Source organism: Odontesthes bonariensis, chromosome 11 (assembly GCF_027942865.1).
Source record: "Odontesthes bonariensis isolate fOdoBon6 chromosome 11, fOdoBon6.hap1, whole genome shotgun sequence".
NCBI classification, from domain to species: domain Eukaryota; kingdom Metazoa; phylum Chordata; class Actinopteri; order Atheriniformes; family Atherinopsidae; genus Odontesthes; species Odontesthes bonariensis.
The window spans coordinates 4,307,671-4,324,320 of NC_134516.1; the positions used below are offsets into that span (position 1 = coordinate 4,307,671).

The window sequence follows — 16,650 nt, forward strand, 5'->3', positions numbered from 1 at the left end:
TAGCATGTTAAAGGTTAAAGGTCACCCCAAGGTCAGAAACCCAAGAGCTACATCTCAGACTCTGCAGGCCTCAGTTAGCATGTTAAAGGTTAAAGGTCACCCCAAAGTCAGAAACACAAGAGCTACATCTCAGACTCTGCAGGCCTCAGTTAGCGTGTTAAAGGTTAAAGGTCATCCCAAGGTGATCAGGTCATCAGCATCAGCTTTAAATAAAACCTTCCATCAGTCAAAAAATGAAATTAAATCTCTTCCTCCAGCCAAAGCCGCCCACTCCTCACGGACGTCCGCCGCGGCCTCCTCTCCGGGCTCGCTCCAGCGCTCCCGCAGCGATGTGGATGTCAACGCTGCAGCCACCGCCAACGCCCGCACCAGGATGCCCGCCGTTTCCTCTGCCATGCCGTCGTCGAGCTCGCCGTTCAGCTCAGCCTCCGCTCTTCCCCCCGGATCCTACGCTTCACTCGGTAAGACGGCATCAGAAGCACGGGTAGCAGCCTGAGCGGCGTGCTGCTCTTGGGTGTGTTGGTGCTGTTGTTGGTCCTTAAAGCTGCTCTTACACTACATGTCGTCGTGTTTATCACGGCTGCCTCGTGTATCCTGTGTTTCTTTGGTGCGTCGGTTGTGCACATCCTCAGAAATTAACGCTGCAAAATGCAGGTGTAAGCTAACTTTTGATGTTTCAGTGCTTGGTTTAGGGGCCTCACAAGCCGCCTAGGATAGCGTCGCGGTCACTTCTTCTGTCCCGATGTCCACAGAATGATACCCACACCCCAGCCGGCTGTTCCTTCAGGACTTTATGACTTTATTTTATTTTCACAAACTCCTGTATGGAAGTATGTAGTTTTTAGTATGGAAGTTTGTAGTTTGGAAGTATGTTGTTTGTAGTATGGAAGTATATATTTTGGAAGTATGTAGTTTGTAGTATGGAAGTATATATTTTGGAAGTATGTAGTTTGGAAGTATGTAGTTTGGAAGTATGGTGTTTGTAGTATGGAAGTATATATTTTGGAAGTATGTAGTATGGAAGTATGTAGTTTGTAATATGGAAGTTTGTAGTTTGGAAGTATGGAAGTATATATTTTGGAAGTATGTAGTATGGAAGTATGTAGTTTGGAAGTATGTAGTATGGAAGTATGTAGTTTGTAGTTTGGAAGTATGTAGTATGGAAGTATGTAGTTTGTAGTATGGAAGTTTTAAGTTTTGAAGTATGTAGTTTGGAAGTATGTTGTTTGTAGTATGGAAGTATATATTTTGGAAGTATGTAGTATGGAAGTATGTAGTTTGTAGTATGGAAGTTTGTAGTTTGGAAGTATGTAGTATGGACGTATGTAGTTTGTAGTATGGAAGTATATATTTTGGAAGTATGGAAGTATGTAGTATGGAAGTATGTAGTTTGTAGTTTGGAAGTATGTAGTATGGAAGTATGTAGTTTGTAGTATGGAAGTTTGTAGTTTTGAAGTATGTAGTATGGAAGTTTGTAGTTTGGAAGTATGTAGTATGGACGTATGTAGTTTGTAGTATGGAAGTATGTAGTTTATAGTATGGAAGTTTGTAGTATGTAGTTTGTAGTATGGAAGTTTGTAGTATGGAAGTATGTAGTTTGTAGTATGGAAGTATATATTTTGGAAGTATGTAGTATGGAAGTATGTAGTTTGTAGTATGGAAGTTTGTAGTTTGGAAGTATGTAGTATGGACGTATGTAGTTTGTAGTATGGAAGTTTGTAGTATGTAGTTTGTAGTATGGAAGTTTGTAGTATGGAAGTATGTAGTTTGTAGTATGGAAGTACAGTGGAAACCGCTTATAGTGATCACGTTGGTCCAGAGCCAATTTGAACACTATAAGCGGTTGATTACTAAAACCGAAGTTGTATAACAGTACAGGTATTTCACTTATTTTTTATGGAGAATATCATCTAAATGCCATTTGTATCGTTTTTCAATGAGAAAAATTAAATAAAACGGATAGCTTCAGCATTTACTGAATTTTATTATCATGCAAGTTTAATTACAGTACTGCGCAGTGCGCAGACATACTGTAGGCTAACTCAAATACAGTACGTTACTTATTCTCTGCTGTGCCGCCGGTGCATTTTTTTTCTTACAAGTCAGAAAATAAAGTTTGAATTCAATCCGCCTTTCAGCACCCCTGCTCGGATCTATGCTCCTCCGTGCCGGTGTTCTGTCGATTTGTGCTACTTGGCGTGAAAACGAAACTTAGAAAATCGGCTCGGCGCATGCGCAAAACCACAAAGTAGCAATTCTCGACAAGTAGGAGAAATCGAATGAACACCGGCCTCCCATCTTACAAGAACCAGCCTGGAGCTTCCAGCGGTCACACGCGCATTCAATCCGCTCTCCAGCACCCATCCTCGGACACATGCTCCTCCATGACTTCCTTTTTCCAGCCATGATTCGCGCGCTTGCTGCCCGGTGTCAACTCGTTACGTTAGCTAGCGAGGCAGAAGCAGATGTCCAGAAAGGAATCAAGGGAGTAAAAAATAAAATAGCTACACGTAGTTTTAAAATCATTTTTGCACATGTTTACATTGATAAAATGGCCAAAAATGAACATTATAAGCGGATTTCTTGATCACTATAAACGAATTATTTAAACAGCATTTGTATAGAAATGATTCCGTCCCAAGCCTTTTGATCCATATAAGCGGTTGATTACTATATCCGTGACCACTATAAGCGGTTTCCACTGTATATATTTTGGAAGTATGTAGTATGGAAGTATGTAGTTTGTAGTTTGGAAGTATGTAGTATGGACGTATGTAGTTTGTAGTATGGAAGTTTGTAGTTTGGAAGTATGTAGTTTGTAGTATGGAAGTTTGTAGTATGGAAGTATGTAGTTTGTAGTATGGAAGTATGTAGTATGTAGTTTGTAGAATGGAAGTTTGTAGTATGGAAGTATGTAGTTTGTAGTATGGAAGTATGTAGTTTGTAGTATGGAAGTTTGTAGTATGGAAGTATGTAGTATGGAAGTTTGTAGTTTGGAAGTATGTTGTTTGTAGTATGGAAGTATGTAGTTTGGAAGTATGGAAGTTTGTAGTTTGGAAGTATGTAGTATGGAAGTATGTAGTTTGGAAGTATGTTGTTTGTAGTATGGAAGTATATATTTTTGAAGTATGTAGTATGGAAGTATGTAGGATGGAAGTATGTAGTTTGTAGTATGGAAGTTTGTTGTATGGAAGTATGTAGTTTGTAGTATGGAAGTTTGTAGTTTGGAAGTATGTTGTTTGTAGTATGGAAGTATGTAGTTTGGAAGTATGGAAGTTTGTAGTTTGGAAGTATGTAGTATGGAAGTATGTAGTTTGGAAGTATGTTGTTTGTAGTATGGAAGTATATATTTTGGAAGTATGTAGTATGGAAGTATGTAGGATGGAAGTATGTAGTTTTTAGTATGGAAGTTTGTAGTTTGGAAGTATGTAGTATGGAAGTATGTAGTTTGTAGTATGGAAGTTTGTAGTATGGACGTATGAAGTTTGTAGTATGGAAGTTTGTAGTATGGAAGTATGTAGTTTCTAGTATGGAAGTTTGTAGTTTGTAGTATGGAAGTTTGTAGTATGGAAGTATGTAGTTTGGAAGTTTGTAGTATGGAAGTATGTAGTTTGTAGTATGGAAGTATGTAGTTTGTAGTATGGAAGTATGTAGTTTGGAAGTTTGTAGTATGGAAGTATGCGGTTTCGAACACAGCCACAGTTTGACAGACAGAAAATGCTCCGTACTTCCTACCACAAAACAAACAGTTAAATCTTTGATCTGCTGATCAGTTTGAATGTTAACACACGTTAAAGTTGTTTCAACTGAAAATATCAACAGTTCAACAAGTTGTTCTGGAGTCAGAGAGAGACGGGTGTTGGAGCCGGTCCATTAAGTTGGAAAATAACCGTTTTAACGTCTCACTGGCCTCAGAACAACCTTCCACAGACGAGTTGTTACCTGAACCCAGGAAGCCGAAACCCTTGGTGATATAAGTTTAAAGCTCTGTGGGGAACTTTGGTCTTTCAGCATCCACACAGCAGAGTACAGTGAACCGTCACCGTGATCAATACAGCCACGTGGGCTGAGGAGGAGCCGGCAGAACCACGTCCACTCAACAGGGTCCAGACATGTGAGCTGAAGCTGCATCACACCAGCAGCCTCCACCTTCACCTCTTCTGTTCCCGCCTCCGCAGGTCGAGTCCGGACCAGGAAAACCAGTTCGGGAACCGCTCCTTCGGTGATGGACAGCCGCGGTCGGAGCCGAGGAAAAGTCGTCTCGCAGTCTCAGCGTGAGTAACCTCGAACAAAGCGTTCGGTTGGGACCTCTTTCTGTGGAATAGATGCGTTCCATCAGATCTGATTTATCCGAGTATTTGACATAAAATATATTAAATCCTGTGTTTCAGCCGGCAGTCGGTCGGGTTCTCCGGGGCGACTCCTGGGTTCCACCTACGGCAGGATCCCCAAGACGAGCATGGCCGCCGCCGCCGCCGCCAACACCCTGACTGAGAAGAGCCGACCTCGAGGTCACCGCAGCCAGGGCTGCAGCCGGGAGACCAGCCCCACCAGATCAGGCCTGGGTAAGGAGCCGTTAAAGTGAAGGGGGGGCAGCTAAAGTGGTGGAGTTAGAGCAGCTGTCGGCAGCTCAAACATCTGTTTCCAACGCTGAGACGCTCCATGAGGCTGATTCAACTCGTTTATTCAAGAGTTAAATCAGTCAAATCTGCTGTTGCTAACCGAATAATTCTCAAAGATGGGGCTAAAGTAGAGACCAGAGGACATTTTCTATCTACAGTCAAATAAATTCAGCATCGATTCTTTAAAAAAAAGCCCCTTTAAATGAATAAATACGGCCAAAAATGTCCTGATCCGAAGCCTAGAGAGTTATTGGTTTCAGTCTCTGAGTATCTTTGAGTAAAAGCAAATTAAATAATAAAGTAAATATCTTTGAGCGTTCACCAAAGCTGTTCTCAACCCGTAAACGCTCATTTTCTTCGCACCGATCTTGCTGAATCAGTGGGTGATCAGTGGATATCCAAACTGGCTGATCAGCTGTTAAAGGTGGATCTCTTTTGAATAAGAGGATGGTTTTCCTTCTAAAAGACCAACCAAAAGGAAGTCTAGCTGACCGTGTTCGAGCTGTTTGGGTTCCCATGACCTGGAGCGTCTGCGCCGTAATATAAACCAGAGATCTTCAGATCTTCCATCTGTTGTTAACCAGCTCTGTGATCCTCCTCCTTTCCTGTTAGCGTTCTGTCTGCGGTCTCTGTCTGCCTGGATAGTCTTAACCCATTTAGGCCGGGAAAGCATTGCTGCATTTCTACCTTTAAAGCCGGGGGCGCTGTTGCGTTATTCTACTATTAGGCTGGGAAAGCGTACACGTCTTTTTTCCTGTATAAGGGTTGTTTTGCACCAATTTTCTTCAGATACTTTTATTTTCTTACATTTCTCCATACTTGGCCTACCTGGGGTTGAAAGTCTTAATAATTGCACAGCGTTTTAGCGGGCATATACCGGCTTTCAGCGAGTGATTTTGAGCGACAAAAAAAAAAAATCTATATGTATACATATATATATAAAATTTATTTTAATATTTCAAGATCACAATAATCTTCCAATTTAGAACTACAATAAAAAAAAAGTTTAAAAAAACACAGATAAAATACACTTCAATTGGATACTTTTTAAATTTATTTTCTTAAGCCAGGCGGAGCTGCAGCATCAGGATGAAAGAGCCGCATGCGGCTCCGAAGCTGCGGCTCGCCGACCCCTGATGTAGCAGAAAGGTGTGATTCTTACAAACTCAGCGTACCGAGTATAAAACGTAAACTCACTTTGAAGTAGTGCTGCAGGTCTCGGCAGGTGAGTTTTACTCCAATTTCTTTTTCCACCAGATTTTCAGGTGACAGAAATGCTGGGATGAGGTTAACCAGCGTAACAGCCATGTTTTCTACGTACAGGAAAAAAGACGTGTACGCTTTCCCGGCCTTAATGGTAGAATAACGCATCAGCACCCCCAGCTTTAAAGGTAGAAATGCGGCAACGCTTTCCCGGTCTAAATGGGTTAATGCTGAGCAGAGAGCTGTTAGAGCTGTTCCTGCAGCCAGGTCTCTGCCTGATATTCCAGCTGTTTCTTCATCAGGGCTCCAAGCTCAGAGATCTCACATTCCCCCTGATGATCAGGGGAAGAAATGCTTTAAACTTCCTCCTCCTTTTCCTCCATTTTGTTCCTGCTCTGCATCCCAGACGTCTCCTCTTCTTACTCCAGGCAATTCTCGGGCTTTTCTTCACAGCGAATTCCTTTCTACTTCCAGATGTTTACAGATTCTTTCTGTTCCGAGAATAATCAGGATTATCTAGGACATTATTATTATTATTATTAACGTACATTTTTAAGGACTGAAACTTGGACTGTTTAGAGCGGACGATAAGTTTCTGAAACTTATCTGACATGTATGTTTCCTCCTGTTGGTTAACGACCTGCATGCTCCTCCCACTAACCCCCCCAGAGCGCCGCCTGACTAACGTCTGTGCAGAGCTTCAGGTGTGCTACCAGCTAAACTCTGCCCTGCACTGCTGTCTGTCTGTCTGTCTGTCTGTCTGTCTGTCTGTCCGTCTGTCCGTCTGTCTTCTTCTGGCCTCTGCAGCCCGGAGTCGAATCCCTCGACCGAGCATGAGTCAGGGCTGCAGCCGCGAAACCAGTCGCGAGAGCAGCCGTGACACCAGCCCCGCCAGGGGTTTCTCTCCCCTGGGTGAGTAGGGCACTGAGGGCCCCTGAACCCCTCCCAAACTGTTTCCACCCCTGTTTCTCTGCATGCTCTAATAAAACTGCTGTAGGCTCTGAGAAAGGTTTTTAAGTGTTTGTTTTTTTACCTTAAAGGGATAGTTCGCCTCTTTTAACATGAAGCTGTGTAACATCCCATATCAGCAGCATCATTTCTGAACATCTTCTTACCCCCTGCTGCGTCCTGTGAGCAGAGTTCCAGCCTCGTTTTGCTGTTGAAGAAGGTAGTCCGGCTAGTTGGCTGGGGTTTAAAAAATAAAGCGTTTTGCTTCTCAGAACAATATGCGTTCAACAGAGTAATACATTTGCATCACAAAATGGTTCTCCAGGAAAAAGTCAGACCTCACAATCTCTTGGCCCTATTTTCTCTCCCTTCGTATCACTGCCTGCTGCTGCCTGCCGACAGCCGCGCCTGTTACGGTGTTTGCTGCTCGGAAGCAGGGGACTGCTCGCTCTGCACTTCGGTCTGCACAGGAGGCAGTGATAGTAAGGGAGAGAAAATAGGGCCAAGAGATTGTGAGGTCTGACTTTTTCATGAGTTTTTTCTGAGTTTTATGTGGATAAAATGACAGAAAAACATGAAAAAGATCCGACTGAAGACATTTTACTGAGTTTTATGTGGATAAGATGACAGAAAAACATGAAAAAGATCCGACTGAAGACATTTTACTGAGTTTTATGTGGATAAAATAACAGAAAAACATGAAAAAGATCCAACTGAAGACATTTTACTGAGTTTTATGTGGATAAAATGACAGAAAAACATGAAAAAGATCCAACTGAAGACATTTTACTGAGTTTTATCTGGATAAAATGACAGAAAAACATGAAAAAGATCCGACTGAAGACATTTTACTGAGTTTTATGTGGATAAAATGACAGAAAAAGGTGAAAAAGATCCGACTGAAGACATTTTACTGAGTTTTATCTGGATAAAATGACAGAAAAACGTGAAAAAGATCCGACTGAAGACATTTTACTGAGTTTTATGTGGATAAGATGACAGAAAAACATGAAAAAGATCCGACTGAAGACATTTTACTGAGTTTTATGTGGATAAAATAACAGAAAAACATGAAAAAGATCCGACTGAAGACATTTTACTGAGTTTTATGAGGATAAAATGACAGAAAAACATGAAAAAGATCCGACTAAAGACATTTTACTGAGTTTTATGTGGATAAAATGACAGAAAAACGTGAAAAAGATCCGACTGAAGACATTTTACTGAGTTTTATCTGGATAAAATGACAGAAAAAGGTGAAAAAGATCCGACTGAAGACATTTTACTGAGTTTTATCTGGATAAAATGACAGAAAAACGTGAAAAAGATCCGACTGAAGACATTTTACTGAGTTTTATGTGGATAAGATGACAGAAAAACATGAAAAAGATCCGACTGAAGACATTTTACTGAGTTTTATGTGGATAAAATAACAGAAAAACATGAAAAAGATCCGACTGAAGACATTTTACTGAGTTTTATGTGGATAAGATGACAGAAAAACATGAAAAAGATCCGACTGAAGACATTTTACTGAGTTTTATGTGGATAAAATAACAGAAAAACATGAAAAAGATCCAACTGAAGACATTTTACTGAGTTTTATGTGGATAAAATGACAGAAAAACATGAAAAAGATCCAACTGAAGACATTTTACTGAGTTTTATCTGGATAAAATGACAGAAAAACATGAAAAAGATCCGATTGAAGACATTTTACTGAGTTTTATGTGGATAAAATGACAGAAAAAGGTGAAAAAGATCCGACTGAAGACATTTTACTGAGTTTTATCTGGATAAAATGACAGAAAAACGTGAAAAAGATCCGACTGAAGACATTTTACTGAGTTTTATGTGGATAAGATGACAGAAAAACATGAAAAAGATCCGACTGAAGACATTTTACTGAGTTTTATGTGGATAAAATAACAGAAAAACATGAAAAAGATCCAACTGAAGACATTTTACTGAGTTTTATGTGGATAAAATGACAGAAAAACATGAAAAAGATCCAACTGAAGACATTTTACTGAGTTTTATCTGGATAAAATGACAGAAAAACATGAAAAAGATCCGACTGAAGACATTTTACTGAGTTTTATGTGGATAAAATGACAGAAAAAGGTGAAAAAGATCCGACTGAAGACATTTTACTGAGTTTTATCTGGATAAAATGACAGAAAAACGTGAAAAAGATCCGACTGAAGACATTTTACTGAGTTTTATGTGGATAAGATGACAGAAAAACATGAAAAAGATCCGACTGAAGACATTTTACTGAGTTTTATGTGGATAAAATAACAGAAAAACATGAAAAAGATCCGACTGAAGACATTTTACTGAGTTTTATGAGGATAAAATGACAGAAAAACATGAAAAAGATCCGACTAAAGACATTTTACTGAGTTTTATGAGGATAAAATGACAGAAAAACTTGAAAAAGATCCGACTGAAGACATTTTACTGAGTTTTATGGATAAAATGACAGAAAAACGTGAAAACGATCCGACTGAAGACTTTTTACTGAGTTTTATGTGGATAAAATGACAGAAAAACATGAAAAAGATCCGACTGAAGACATTTTACTGAGTTTTATGAGGATAAAATAACAGAAAAACATGAAAAAGATCCGACTGAAGACATTTTACTGAGTTTTATGAGGATAAGATGACAGAAAAACGTGAAAAAGATCCGACTGAAGACATTTTACTGAGTTTTATCTGGATAAAATGACAGAAAAACGTGAAAAAGATCCGACTGAAGACATTTTACTGAGTTTTATGTGGATAAGATGACAGAAAAACATGAAAAAGATCCGACTGAAGACATTTTACTGAGTTTTATGTGGATAAAATGACAGAAAAAGGTGAAAAAGATCCGACTGAAGACATTTTACTGAGTTTTATCTGGATAAAATGACAGAAAAACGTGAAAAAGATCCGACTGAAGACATTTTACTGAGTTTTATGTGGATAAGATGACAGAAAAACATGAAAAAGATCCGACTGAAGACATTTTACTGAGTTTTATGTGGATAAAATAACAGAAAAACATGAAAAAGATCCGACTGAAGACATTTTACTGAGTTTTATGTGGATAAGATGACAGAAAAACATGAAAAAGATCCGACTGAAGACATTTTACTGAGTTTTATGTGGATAAAATAACAGAAAAACATGAAAAAGATCCAACTGAAGACATTTTACTGAGTTTTATGTGGATAAAATGACAGAAAAACATGAAAAAGATCCAACTGAAGACATTTTACTGAGTTTTATCTGGATAAAATGACAGAAAAAGGTGAAAAAGATCCGACTGAAGACATTTTACTGAGTTTTATCTGGATAAAATGACAGAAAAACATGAAAAAGATCCGACTGAAGACATTTTACTGAGTTTTATGTGGATAAAATGACAGAAAAAGGTGAAAAAGATCCGACTGAAGACATTTTACTGAGTTTTATCTGGATAAAATGACAGAAAAACGTGAAAAAGATCCGACTGAAGACATTTTACTGAGTTTTATGTGGATAAGATGACAGAAAAACATGAAAAAGATCCGACTGAAGACATTTTACTGAGTTTTATGTGGATAAAATAACAGAAAAACATGAAAAAGATCCAACTGAAGACATTTTACTGAGTTTTATGTGGATAAAATGACAGAAAAACATGAAAAAGATCCAACTGAAGACATTTTACTGAGTTTTATCTGGATAAAATGACAGAAAAACATGAAAAAGATCCGACTGAAGACATTTTACTGAGTTTTATGTGGATAAAATGACAGAAAAAGGTGAAAAAGATCCGACTGAAGACATTTTACTGAGTTTTATCTGGATAAAATGACAGAAAAACGTGAAAAAGATCCGACTGAAGACATTTTACTGAGTTTTATGTGGATAAGATGACAGAAAAACATGAAAAAGATCCGACTGAAGACATTTTACTGAGTTTTATGTGGATAAAATAACAGAAAAACATGAAAAAGATCCGACTAAAGACATTTTACTGAGTTTTATGAGGATAAAATGACAGAAAAACTTGAAAAAGATCCGACTGAAGACATTTTACTGAGTTTTATGGATAAAATGACAGAAAAACGTGAAAAAGATCCGACTGAAGACATTTTACTGAGTTTTATGTGGATAAAATGACAGAAAAACATGAAAAAGATCCGACTGAAGACATTTTACTGAGTTTTATGTGGATAAAATGACAGAAAAACATGAAAAAGATCCGACTGAAGACATTTTACTGAGTTTTATGAGGATAAAATGACAGAAAAACATGAAAAAGATCCGACTAAAGACATTTTACTGAGTTTTATGTGGATAAAATGACAGAAAAACGTGAAAAAGATCCGACTGAAAGACATTTTACTGAGTTTTATGAGGATAAAATGACAGAAAAACATGAAAAAGATCCGACTGAAGACATTTTACTGAGTTTTATGAGGATAAAATGACAGAAAAACGTGAAAAAGATCCGACTGAAGACATTTTACTGAGTTTTATGTGGATAAAATGACAGAAAAAGGTGAAAAAGATCCGACTGAAGACATTTTACTGAGTTTTATGAGGATAAAATGACAGAAAAACTTGAAAAAGATCCGACTGAAGACTTTTTACTGAGTTTTATGTGGATAAAATGACAGAAAAACATGAAAAAGATCCGACTGAAGACATTTTACTGAGTTTTATGAGGATAAAATGACAGAAAAACATGAAAAAGATCCGACTGAAGACATTTTACTGAGTTTTATGTGGATAAAATGACAGAATGCAAATGTATTACTCTTTATTTTTTAAACCCCTGCCAACTAGCCGGACTACCTTCATCAACACCAAAACGAGGCTGGAACTCTACTGATATGTTGCTGATATGGGATGTCATACAGCTTCATGTCAAAAGAAGCGAACTGTCCCTTTAAAATAAACGTGTTGACTCAAAGGAGACAGAAGTGATGCATTAAAAGAGTTCCCTGTGGTTTTTTACGTCCTCCTCCAGCGACCCGCCGCCACTCCCGCTCCACCGGCGCCCTGTCCTCCGCAGAGGGCTGCTCAGGTGACCTGTTAGCCGGACACAGCTCCAGCTCTCTGTGCCGTCCGCCTGCATGGTTACAGCTCATGTGGTCAGAGAGGGACGCTTTCCTCAGAGCGGTTTCTGCTCTGATGGAAGTTTCCCACTCGGATGGACCTGAAGCAAATCAAATCAGATTTATTTGTAGCACATTTCATGTCCAAAACAATTCAAAGTGCTTCACATAAAATAAAAGCATTGCAGCAGGGAGTGGAAGAAGCATAAAAAATACATAAGAGAATATAAAGAGAAACGAATAAAATCATTTAAATCAATTTAAAACCAGCAACAGTCCAGATAAGTTCAAAGATAGCGTGCAGATTTCATGCATAGACACATGAGAACAGAAATGTTTTTAACCTGGATTTAAAAATGTCTCCATTTGGTGAAAGTTTAATCTCCACTGGCAGTTTGTTCCACTTGTAGTGCATCTCATTCACCTGCAGGGGGCGACGTCACCCTGTTCTTGGGTTAAAAACTGCAGGAAAAAGACCTCAGATTTGTTCTTTTTGCTGTCCAGAACATGCTTTCTTTCACTCTTTTTTTTCATTTTGAATGAGCACGCCTGAGTTCTCGGCCTCTTTTGTGTTCTTTTCGCAGCGTTGACCATTTGCTTTGCTGCTTTTTCTGCTGGTTGCTTTCGGTCGGTTTAAATCTGTAACCGTTGAGCCGAGCCCAAAGAGTTGTTGGGTTTTATGTGACTCTGATGTGTCTCCTTCCTCTGCTGCAGACCGGCTGGCCCATCAGGCTCGGATCTCCGCCTCCGTCAACGCCATGAGGATCCTCAACACCGGCACCGAGGTGGAGGCTGCGGTCGCTGACGCTCTCGTAAGAACACGCACGTGCACACGCACACGTTTTATGATGACCAGCTCTGATTAAAGGTGATGTTGATGCTCCTTCTTTGTCTGAACTGTATTTCAGCTCTTAGGGGACTCCAGGAGTAAGGTACAAACCCGCCGTGTGGCTGCATGTGGAGCATGAGCTTTAGCCTTAGACAGTTTAGTGGTGTTAGCGGGTACAGGTGTGTTAGCGGGTACAGGTGTGTTAGCGGGTACAGGTGTGTTAGCGGGTACAGGTGTGTTAGCGGTGTGTTAGTGGGCCGGGTGCAGGTGTGTTAGCGGGTACAGGTGTGTTAGCAGGTGCAGGTATGTTAGCGGGTACAGGTGTGTTAGCGGGTACAGGTGTGTTAGCGGGTACAGGTGTGTTAGCGGTGTGTTAGTGGGCCGGGTGCAGGTGTGTTAGCGGGTACAGGTGTGTTAGCGGGTACAGGTGTGTTAGCGGGTACAGGTGTGTTAGCAGGGTACAGGTGTGTTAGCGGGTACAGGTGTGTTAGCGGTGTGTTAGCGGGCCGGGTGCAGGTGTGTTAGCGGGTACAGGTGTGTTAGCGGGTGCAGGTGTGTTAGCGGGTACAGGTGTGTTAGCAGGTGCAGGTGTGTTAGCGGGCCGGGTGCAGGTGTGTTAGCGGGTACAGGTGTGTTAGCAGGTGCAGGTGTGTTAGCAGGTGCAGGTGTGTTAGTGGGTACAGATGTGTTAGCGGGTACAGGTGTGTTAGCGGGTGCAGGTGTGTTAGCAGGTGCAGGTGTGTTAGTGGGTACAGGTGTGTTAGCGGGTACAGGTGTGTTAGCGGGTACAGGTGTGTTAGTGGGTACAGGTGTGTTAGCGGGTGCAGGTGTGTTAGCGGGTGCAGGTGTGTTAGCGGGTGCAGGTGTGTTAGCGGGTACAGATGTGTTAGCGGGTGCAGGTGTGTTAGCGGGTGCAGATGTGTTAGCTGGTACAGGTATGTTAGCAGGTGCAGGTGTGTTAGCGGGCCGGGTACAGGTGTGTTAGCGGGTACAGGTGTGTTAGCGGGTACAGGTGTGTTAGCGGGTACAGGTGTGTTAGCGGGTGCAGGTGTGTTAGCGGGTGCAGGTGTGTTAGCGGGTACAGGTGTGTTAGCGGGTGCAGGTGTGTTAGCGGGTGCAGATGTGTTAGCTGGTACAGGTATGTTAGCAGGTGCAGGTGTGTTAGCGGGCCGGGTACAGGTGTGTTAGCGGGTACAGGTGTGTCAGTGGGTACAGATGTGTTAGCGGGTACAGATGTGTTAGCGGGTACAGGTGTGTTAGCGGGTGCAGGTGTGTTAGCGGGTGCAGATGTGTTAGCTGGTACAGGTATGTTAGCAGGTGCAGGTGTGTTAGCGGGCCGGGTACAGGTGTGTTAGCGGGTACAGGTGTGTCAGTGGGTACAGATGTGTTAGCGGGTACAGATGTGTTAGCGGGTACAGGTGTGTTAGCGGTGTAGGTGTGTTAGCTTGTTTATGAGTGTTGAACCGCCTCCACCCTCATCAGAACTCCAGCCCACTCCATCTGCTGTAGCTTCTCTGAACCCGTGTCTCCTCCCACCCAGCGGCGGCCCGTGAGGCGGCGTTTCGAGTCGCCCGGCATTCACTCCGACGACGACGCCAACAGCGACGCCTCCAGCGCCTGCTCGGAGCGCTCCTACAGCTCGCGCAACGGCGGCGTGGCGCCGCACTTCCTGCGCCAGACAGAGGACGTGGCCGAGGTGCTGAACCACTGCGCCAGTGCCAACTGGTCCGAGAGGAAGGAGGGTCTGCTGGGCCTGCAGAACCTGCTCAAGAGCCAGAGGACGCTCAGGTGGGTCAGCAGGCCGGGGCAGCTTAAAGGGACAGTTCGCCTCTTTTGACATGAAGCTGTATAACATCCCATATCAGCAACATCATTTCTGAACATCTTCTTACCCCCTGCTGCGTCCTGTGAGCAGAGTTCCAGCCTCGTTTTGGTGTTGATGAAGGTAGTCCGACTAGTTGGCTGGGGTTTAAGAAATAAAGCGTCTTGCTTCTCAAAACAATATGCAATCAAAAGAGTAATAGTGATGCGAATGTATTACTCTTTTGAACGTAAGAAAATGTTCATAAATGATGTTGCTAATATGGGATGTCATACAGCTTCATGTCAAAAGAGGTGAACTATCCCTTTAAGGCCAAGCCCAACAGGTGGAACCCCTCAGAGGGTAGGGCCGAGAGGAAGTGGGGTTCTGTTGGGTTTCTGTTGGGTTTTCTTGGGTTCTGTTGGGTTTATGTGGGGTTCTGTTGTGTTTATGTGGGGTTCTGTTGGGTTTATGTGGGGTTCTGTTGGGTTTATGTGGGGTTCTGTTGGGTTTATGTGGGGTTCTGTTGGGTTCTGTTGGGTTTATGTGGGGATCTGTTGGGTTCTGTTGGGTTTATGTGAGGATTTGTTGGGTTCTGTTGGGTTTATGTGGGGTTCTGTTGTGTTTATGTGGGGTTCTGTTGGGTTCTGTTGGGTTTATGTGGGGTTCTGTAGGGTTCTGTTGGGTTTATGTGGGGTTCTGTTGGGTTTATGTGGGGTTCTGTTGGGTTCTGTTGGGTTTATGTGAGGATCTGTTGGGTTTATGTGGGGTTTATGTGGGGATCTGTTGGGTTCTGTTGGGTTTATGTGAGGATTTGTTGGGTTTATGTGGGGTTCTGTTGGGTTCTGTTTGGTTTATGTGGGGTTGTGTTGGGTTTATGTGGGGTTCTGTTGGGTTTTGTTGGGTTCTTTTGGGTTTTTTGGGTTCTGTTGGGTTTTGTTGGGTTCTGTTGGGTTCTGTTGGTTTTTGTTGGGTTCTGTTGGTTTTTGTTGGGTTCTGTTGGTGTTCTGTTGGGTTTTGTTGAGTTCTGTTGGGTTCTGTTGGGTTCTGTTGGTTTTTGTTGGGTTTCTGTTGGTTTTTGTTGGGTTCTGTTGGTTTTTGTTGGGTTCTGTTGGTGTTCTGTTGGGTTTTGTTGGGTTTCTGTTGGGTTTCTGTTGGGTTTTGTTGGGTTCTTTTGGGTTTGTTGGGTTCTGTTGGGTTTCTGTTGGGTTTCTGTTGGGTTCTGTTGGTGTTCTGTTGGGTCTGAATCTGCTGCTTCTTCCTCTCTCAGTCGTGTGGAGCTGAAGCGACTCTGCGAGATCTTCACCCGGATGTTTGCCGACCCACACAGCAAGGTGAGCCTCACCTGAGCGCAGCCCAGAACTCCAGGAGCCCCCCGACCCGAGCGCCGCCTTAACCTTTCAGTCCAAGTGTCCGTTAAACCCACTAACAGCCTGTGTTTTCTGTTGCATGCCTCCTCGCTGCCGGACTCTAACAAACACCAGAGAGTAAGTGTTGCTCGCCTGCCCACACGGCGGCTCTCCTGTAGCCCAACCTCCTGTAGCCCAACCTCCTCTCTCTGTTTGCCGCAGGTCTTCAGCATGTTCCTGGAGACGCTGGTGGACTTCATCGTCCTGCACAGGGACGACCTGCAGGACTGGCTGTTCGTGCTGCTCACCCAGCTGCTGAAGAAGATGGGGGCCGACCTGCTGGGCTCCGTCCAGGCCAAAGTCCAGAAGGCCCTGGATGTCACCAGGTCGGCAGCACAGAAAGCGTCTCTGACATCTTTAAAGTCTTCTGATGAATGGTCCGGTGTTAATAACCCGATAATAACCGTGTCCCCGCAGGGAGTCCTTCCCCTACGAGCAGCAGTTCAACATCCTGATGCGCTTCATCGTGGATCAGACGCAGACGCCCAACCTGAAGGTGAAGGTGGCCATCCTGCGCTACATCGAGGCTCTGGCCCGCCAGATGGACCCGGCCGACTTCGTCAACTCCAGCGAGACGCGCCTCGCCGTCTCACGCATCATCACCTGGACCACTGAGCCCAAAAGCTCCGACGTCCGCAAGGTAGGAAGGCGTTTGGCGTCCGAGCCCTTCATCCGTTCATCCTTTTGTTTTGTCACTTCAAATTTCTTGGTTTTGTTTTTCCAAAAACGCCGTTCTGTCC

The 16,650-nt window shown here is 42.5% G+C and overlaps 1 protein-coding gene across 17 annotated transcripts in view; it reads left to right on the forward strand.

Annotated features, from left to right (window-relative positions):
* Positions 1 to 16,650, forward strand: part of LOC142391499 (CLIP-associating protein 1-B-like) — a 68,314-nt gene that overhangs the window by 36,782 nt on the left and 14,882 nt on the right. For 10 of the 17 annotated variants that reach the window (XM_075477287.1, XM_075477286.1, XM_075477292.1 and 7 more), the window contains 11 exons: positions 258 to 461; positions 4,179 to 4,274; positions 4,392 to 4,565; positions 6,633 to 6,737; positions 11,784 to 11,840; positions 12,586 to 12,683; positions 12,780 to 12,803; positions 14,241 to 14,488; positions 15,772 to 15,835; positions 16,073 to 16,236; positions 16,328 to 16,550. In XM_075477287.1, the coding sequence (XP_075333402.1) occupies positions 258 to 461; positions 4,179 to 4,274; positions 4,392 to 4,565; positions 6,633 to 6,737; positions 11,784 to 11,840; positions 12,586 to 12,683; positions 12,780 to 12,803; positions 14,241 to 14,488; positions 15,772 to 15,835; positions 16,073 to 16,236; positions 16,328 to 16,550 (1,457 nt within the window). The remainder of the gene's footprint in view (positions 1 to 257; positions 462 to 4,178; positions 4,275 to 4,391; positions 4,566 to 6,632; positions 6,738 to 11,783; positions 11,841 to 12,585; positions 12,684 to 12,779; positions 12,804 to 14,240; positions 14,489 to 15,771; positions 15,836 to 16,072; positions 16,237 to 16,327; positions 16,551 to 16,650) is intronic. The other 7 variants (XM_075477289.1, XM_075477302.1, XM_075477303.1 and 4 more) reach the window with 2 other exon arrangements.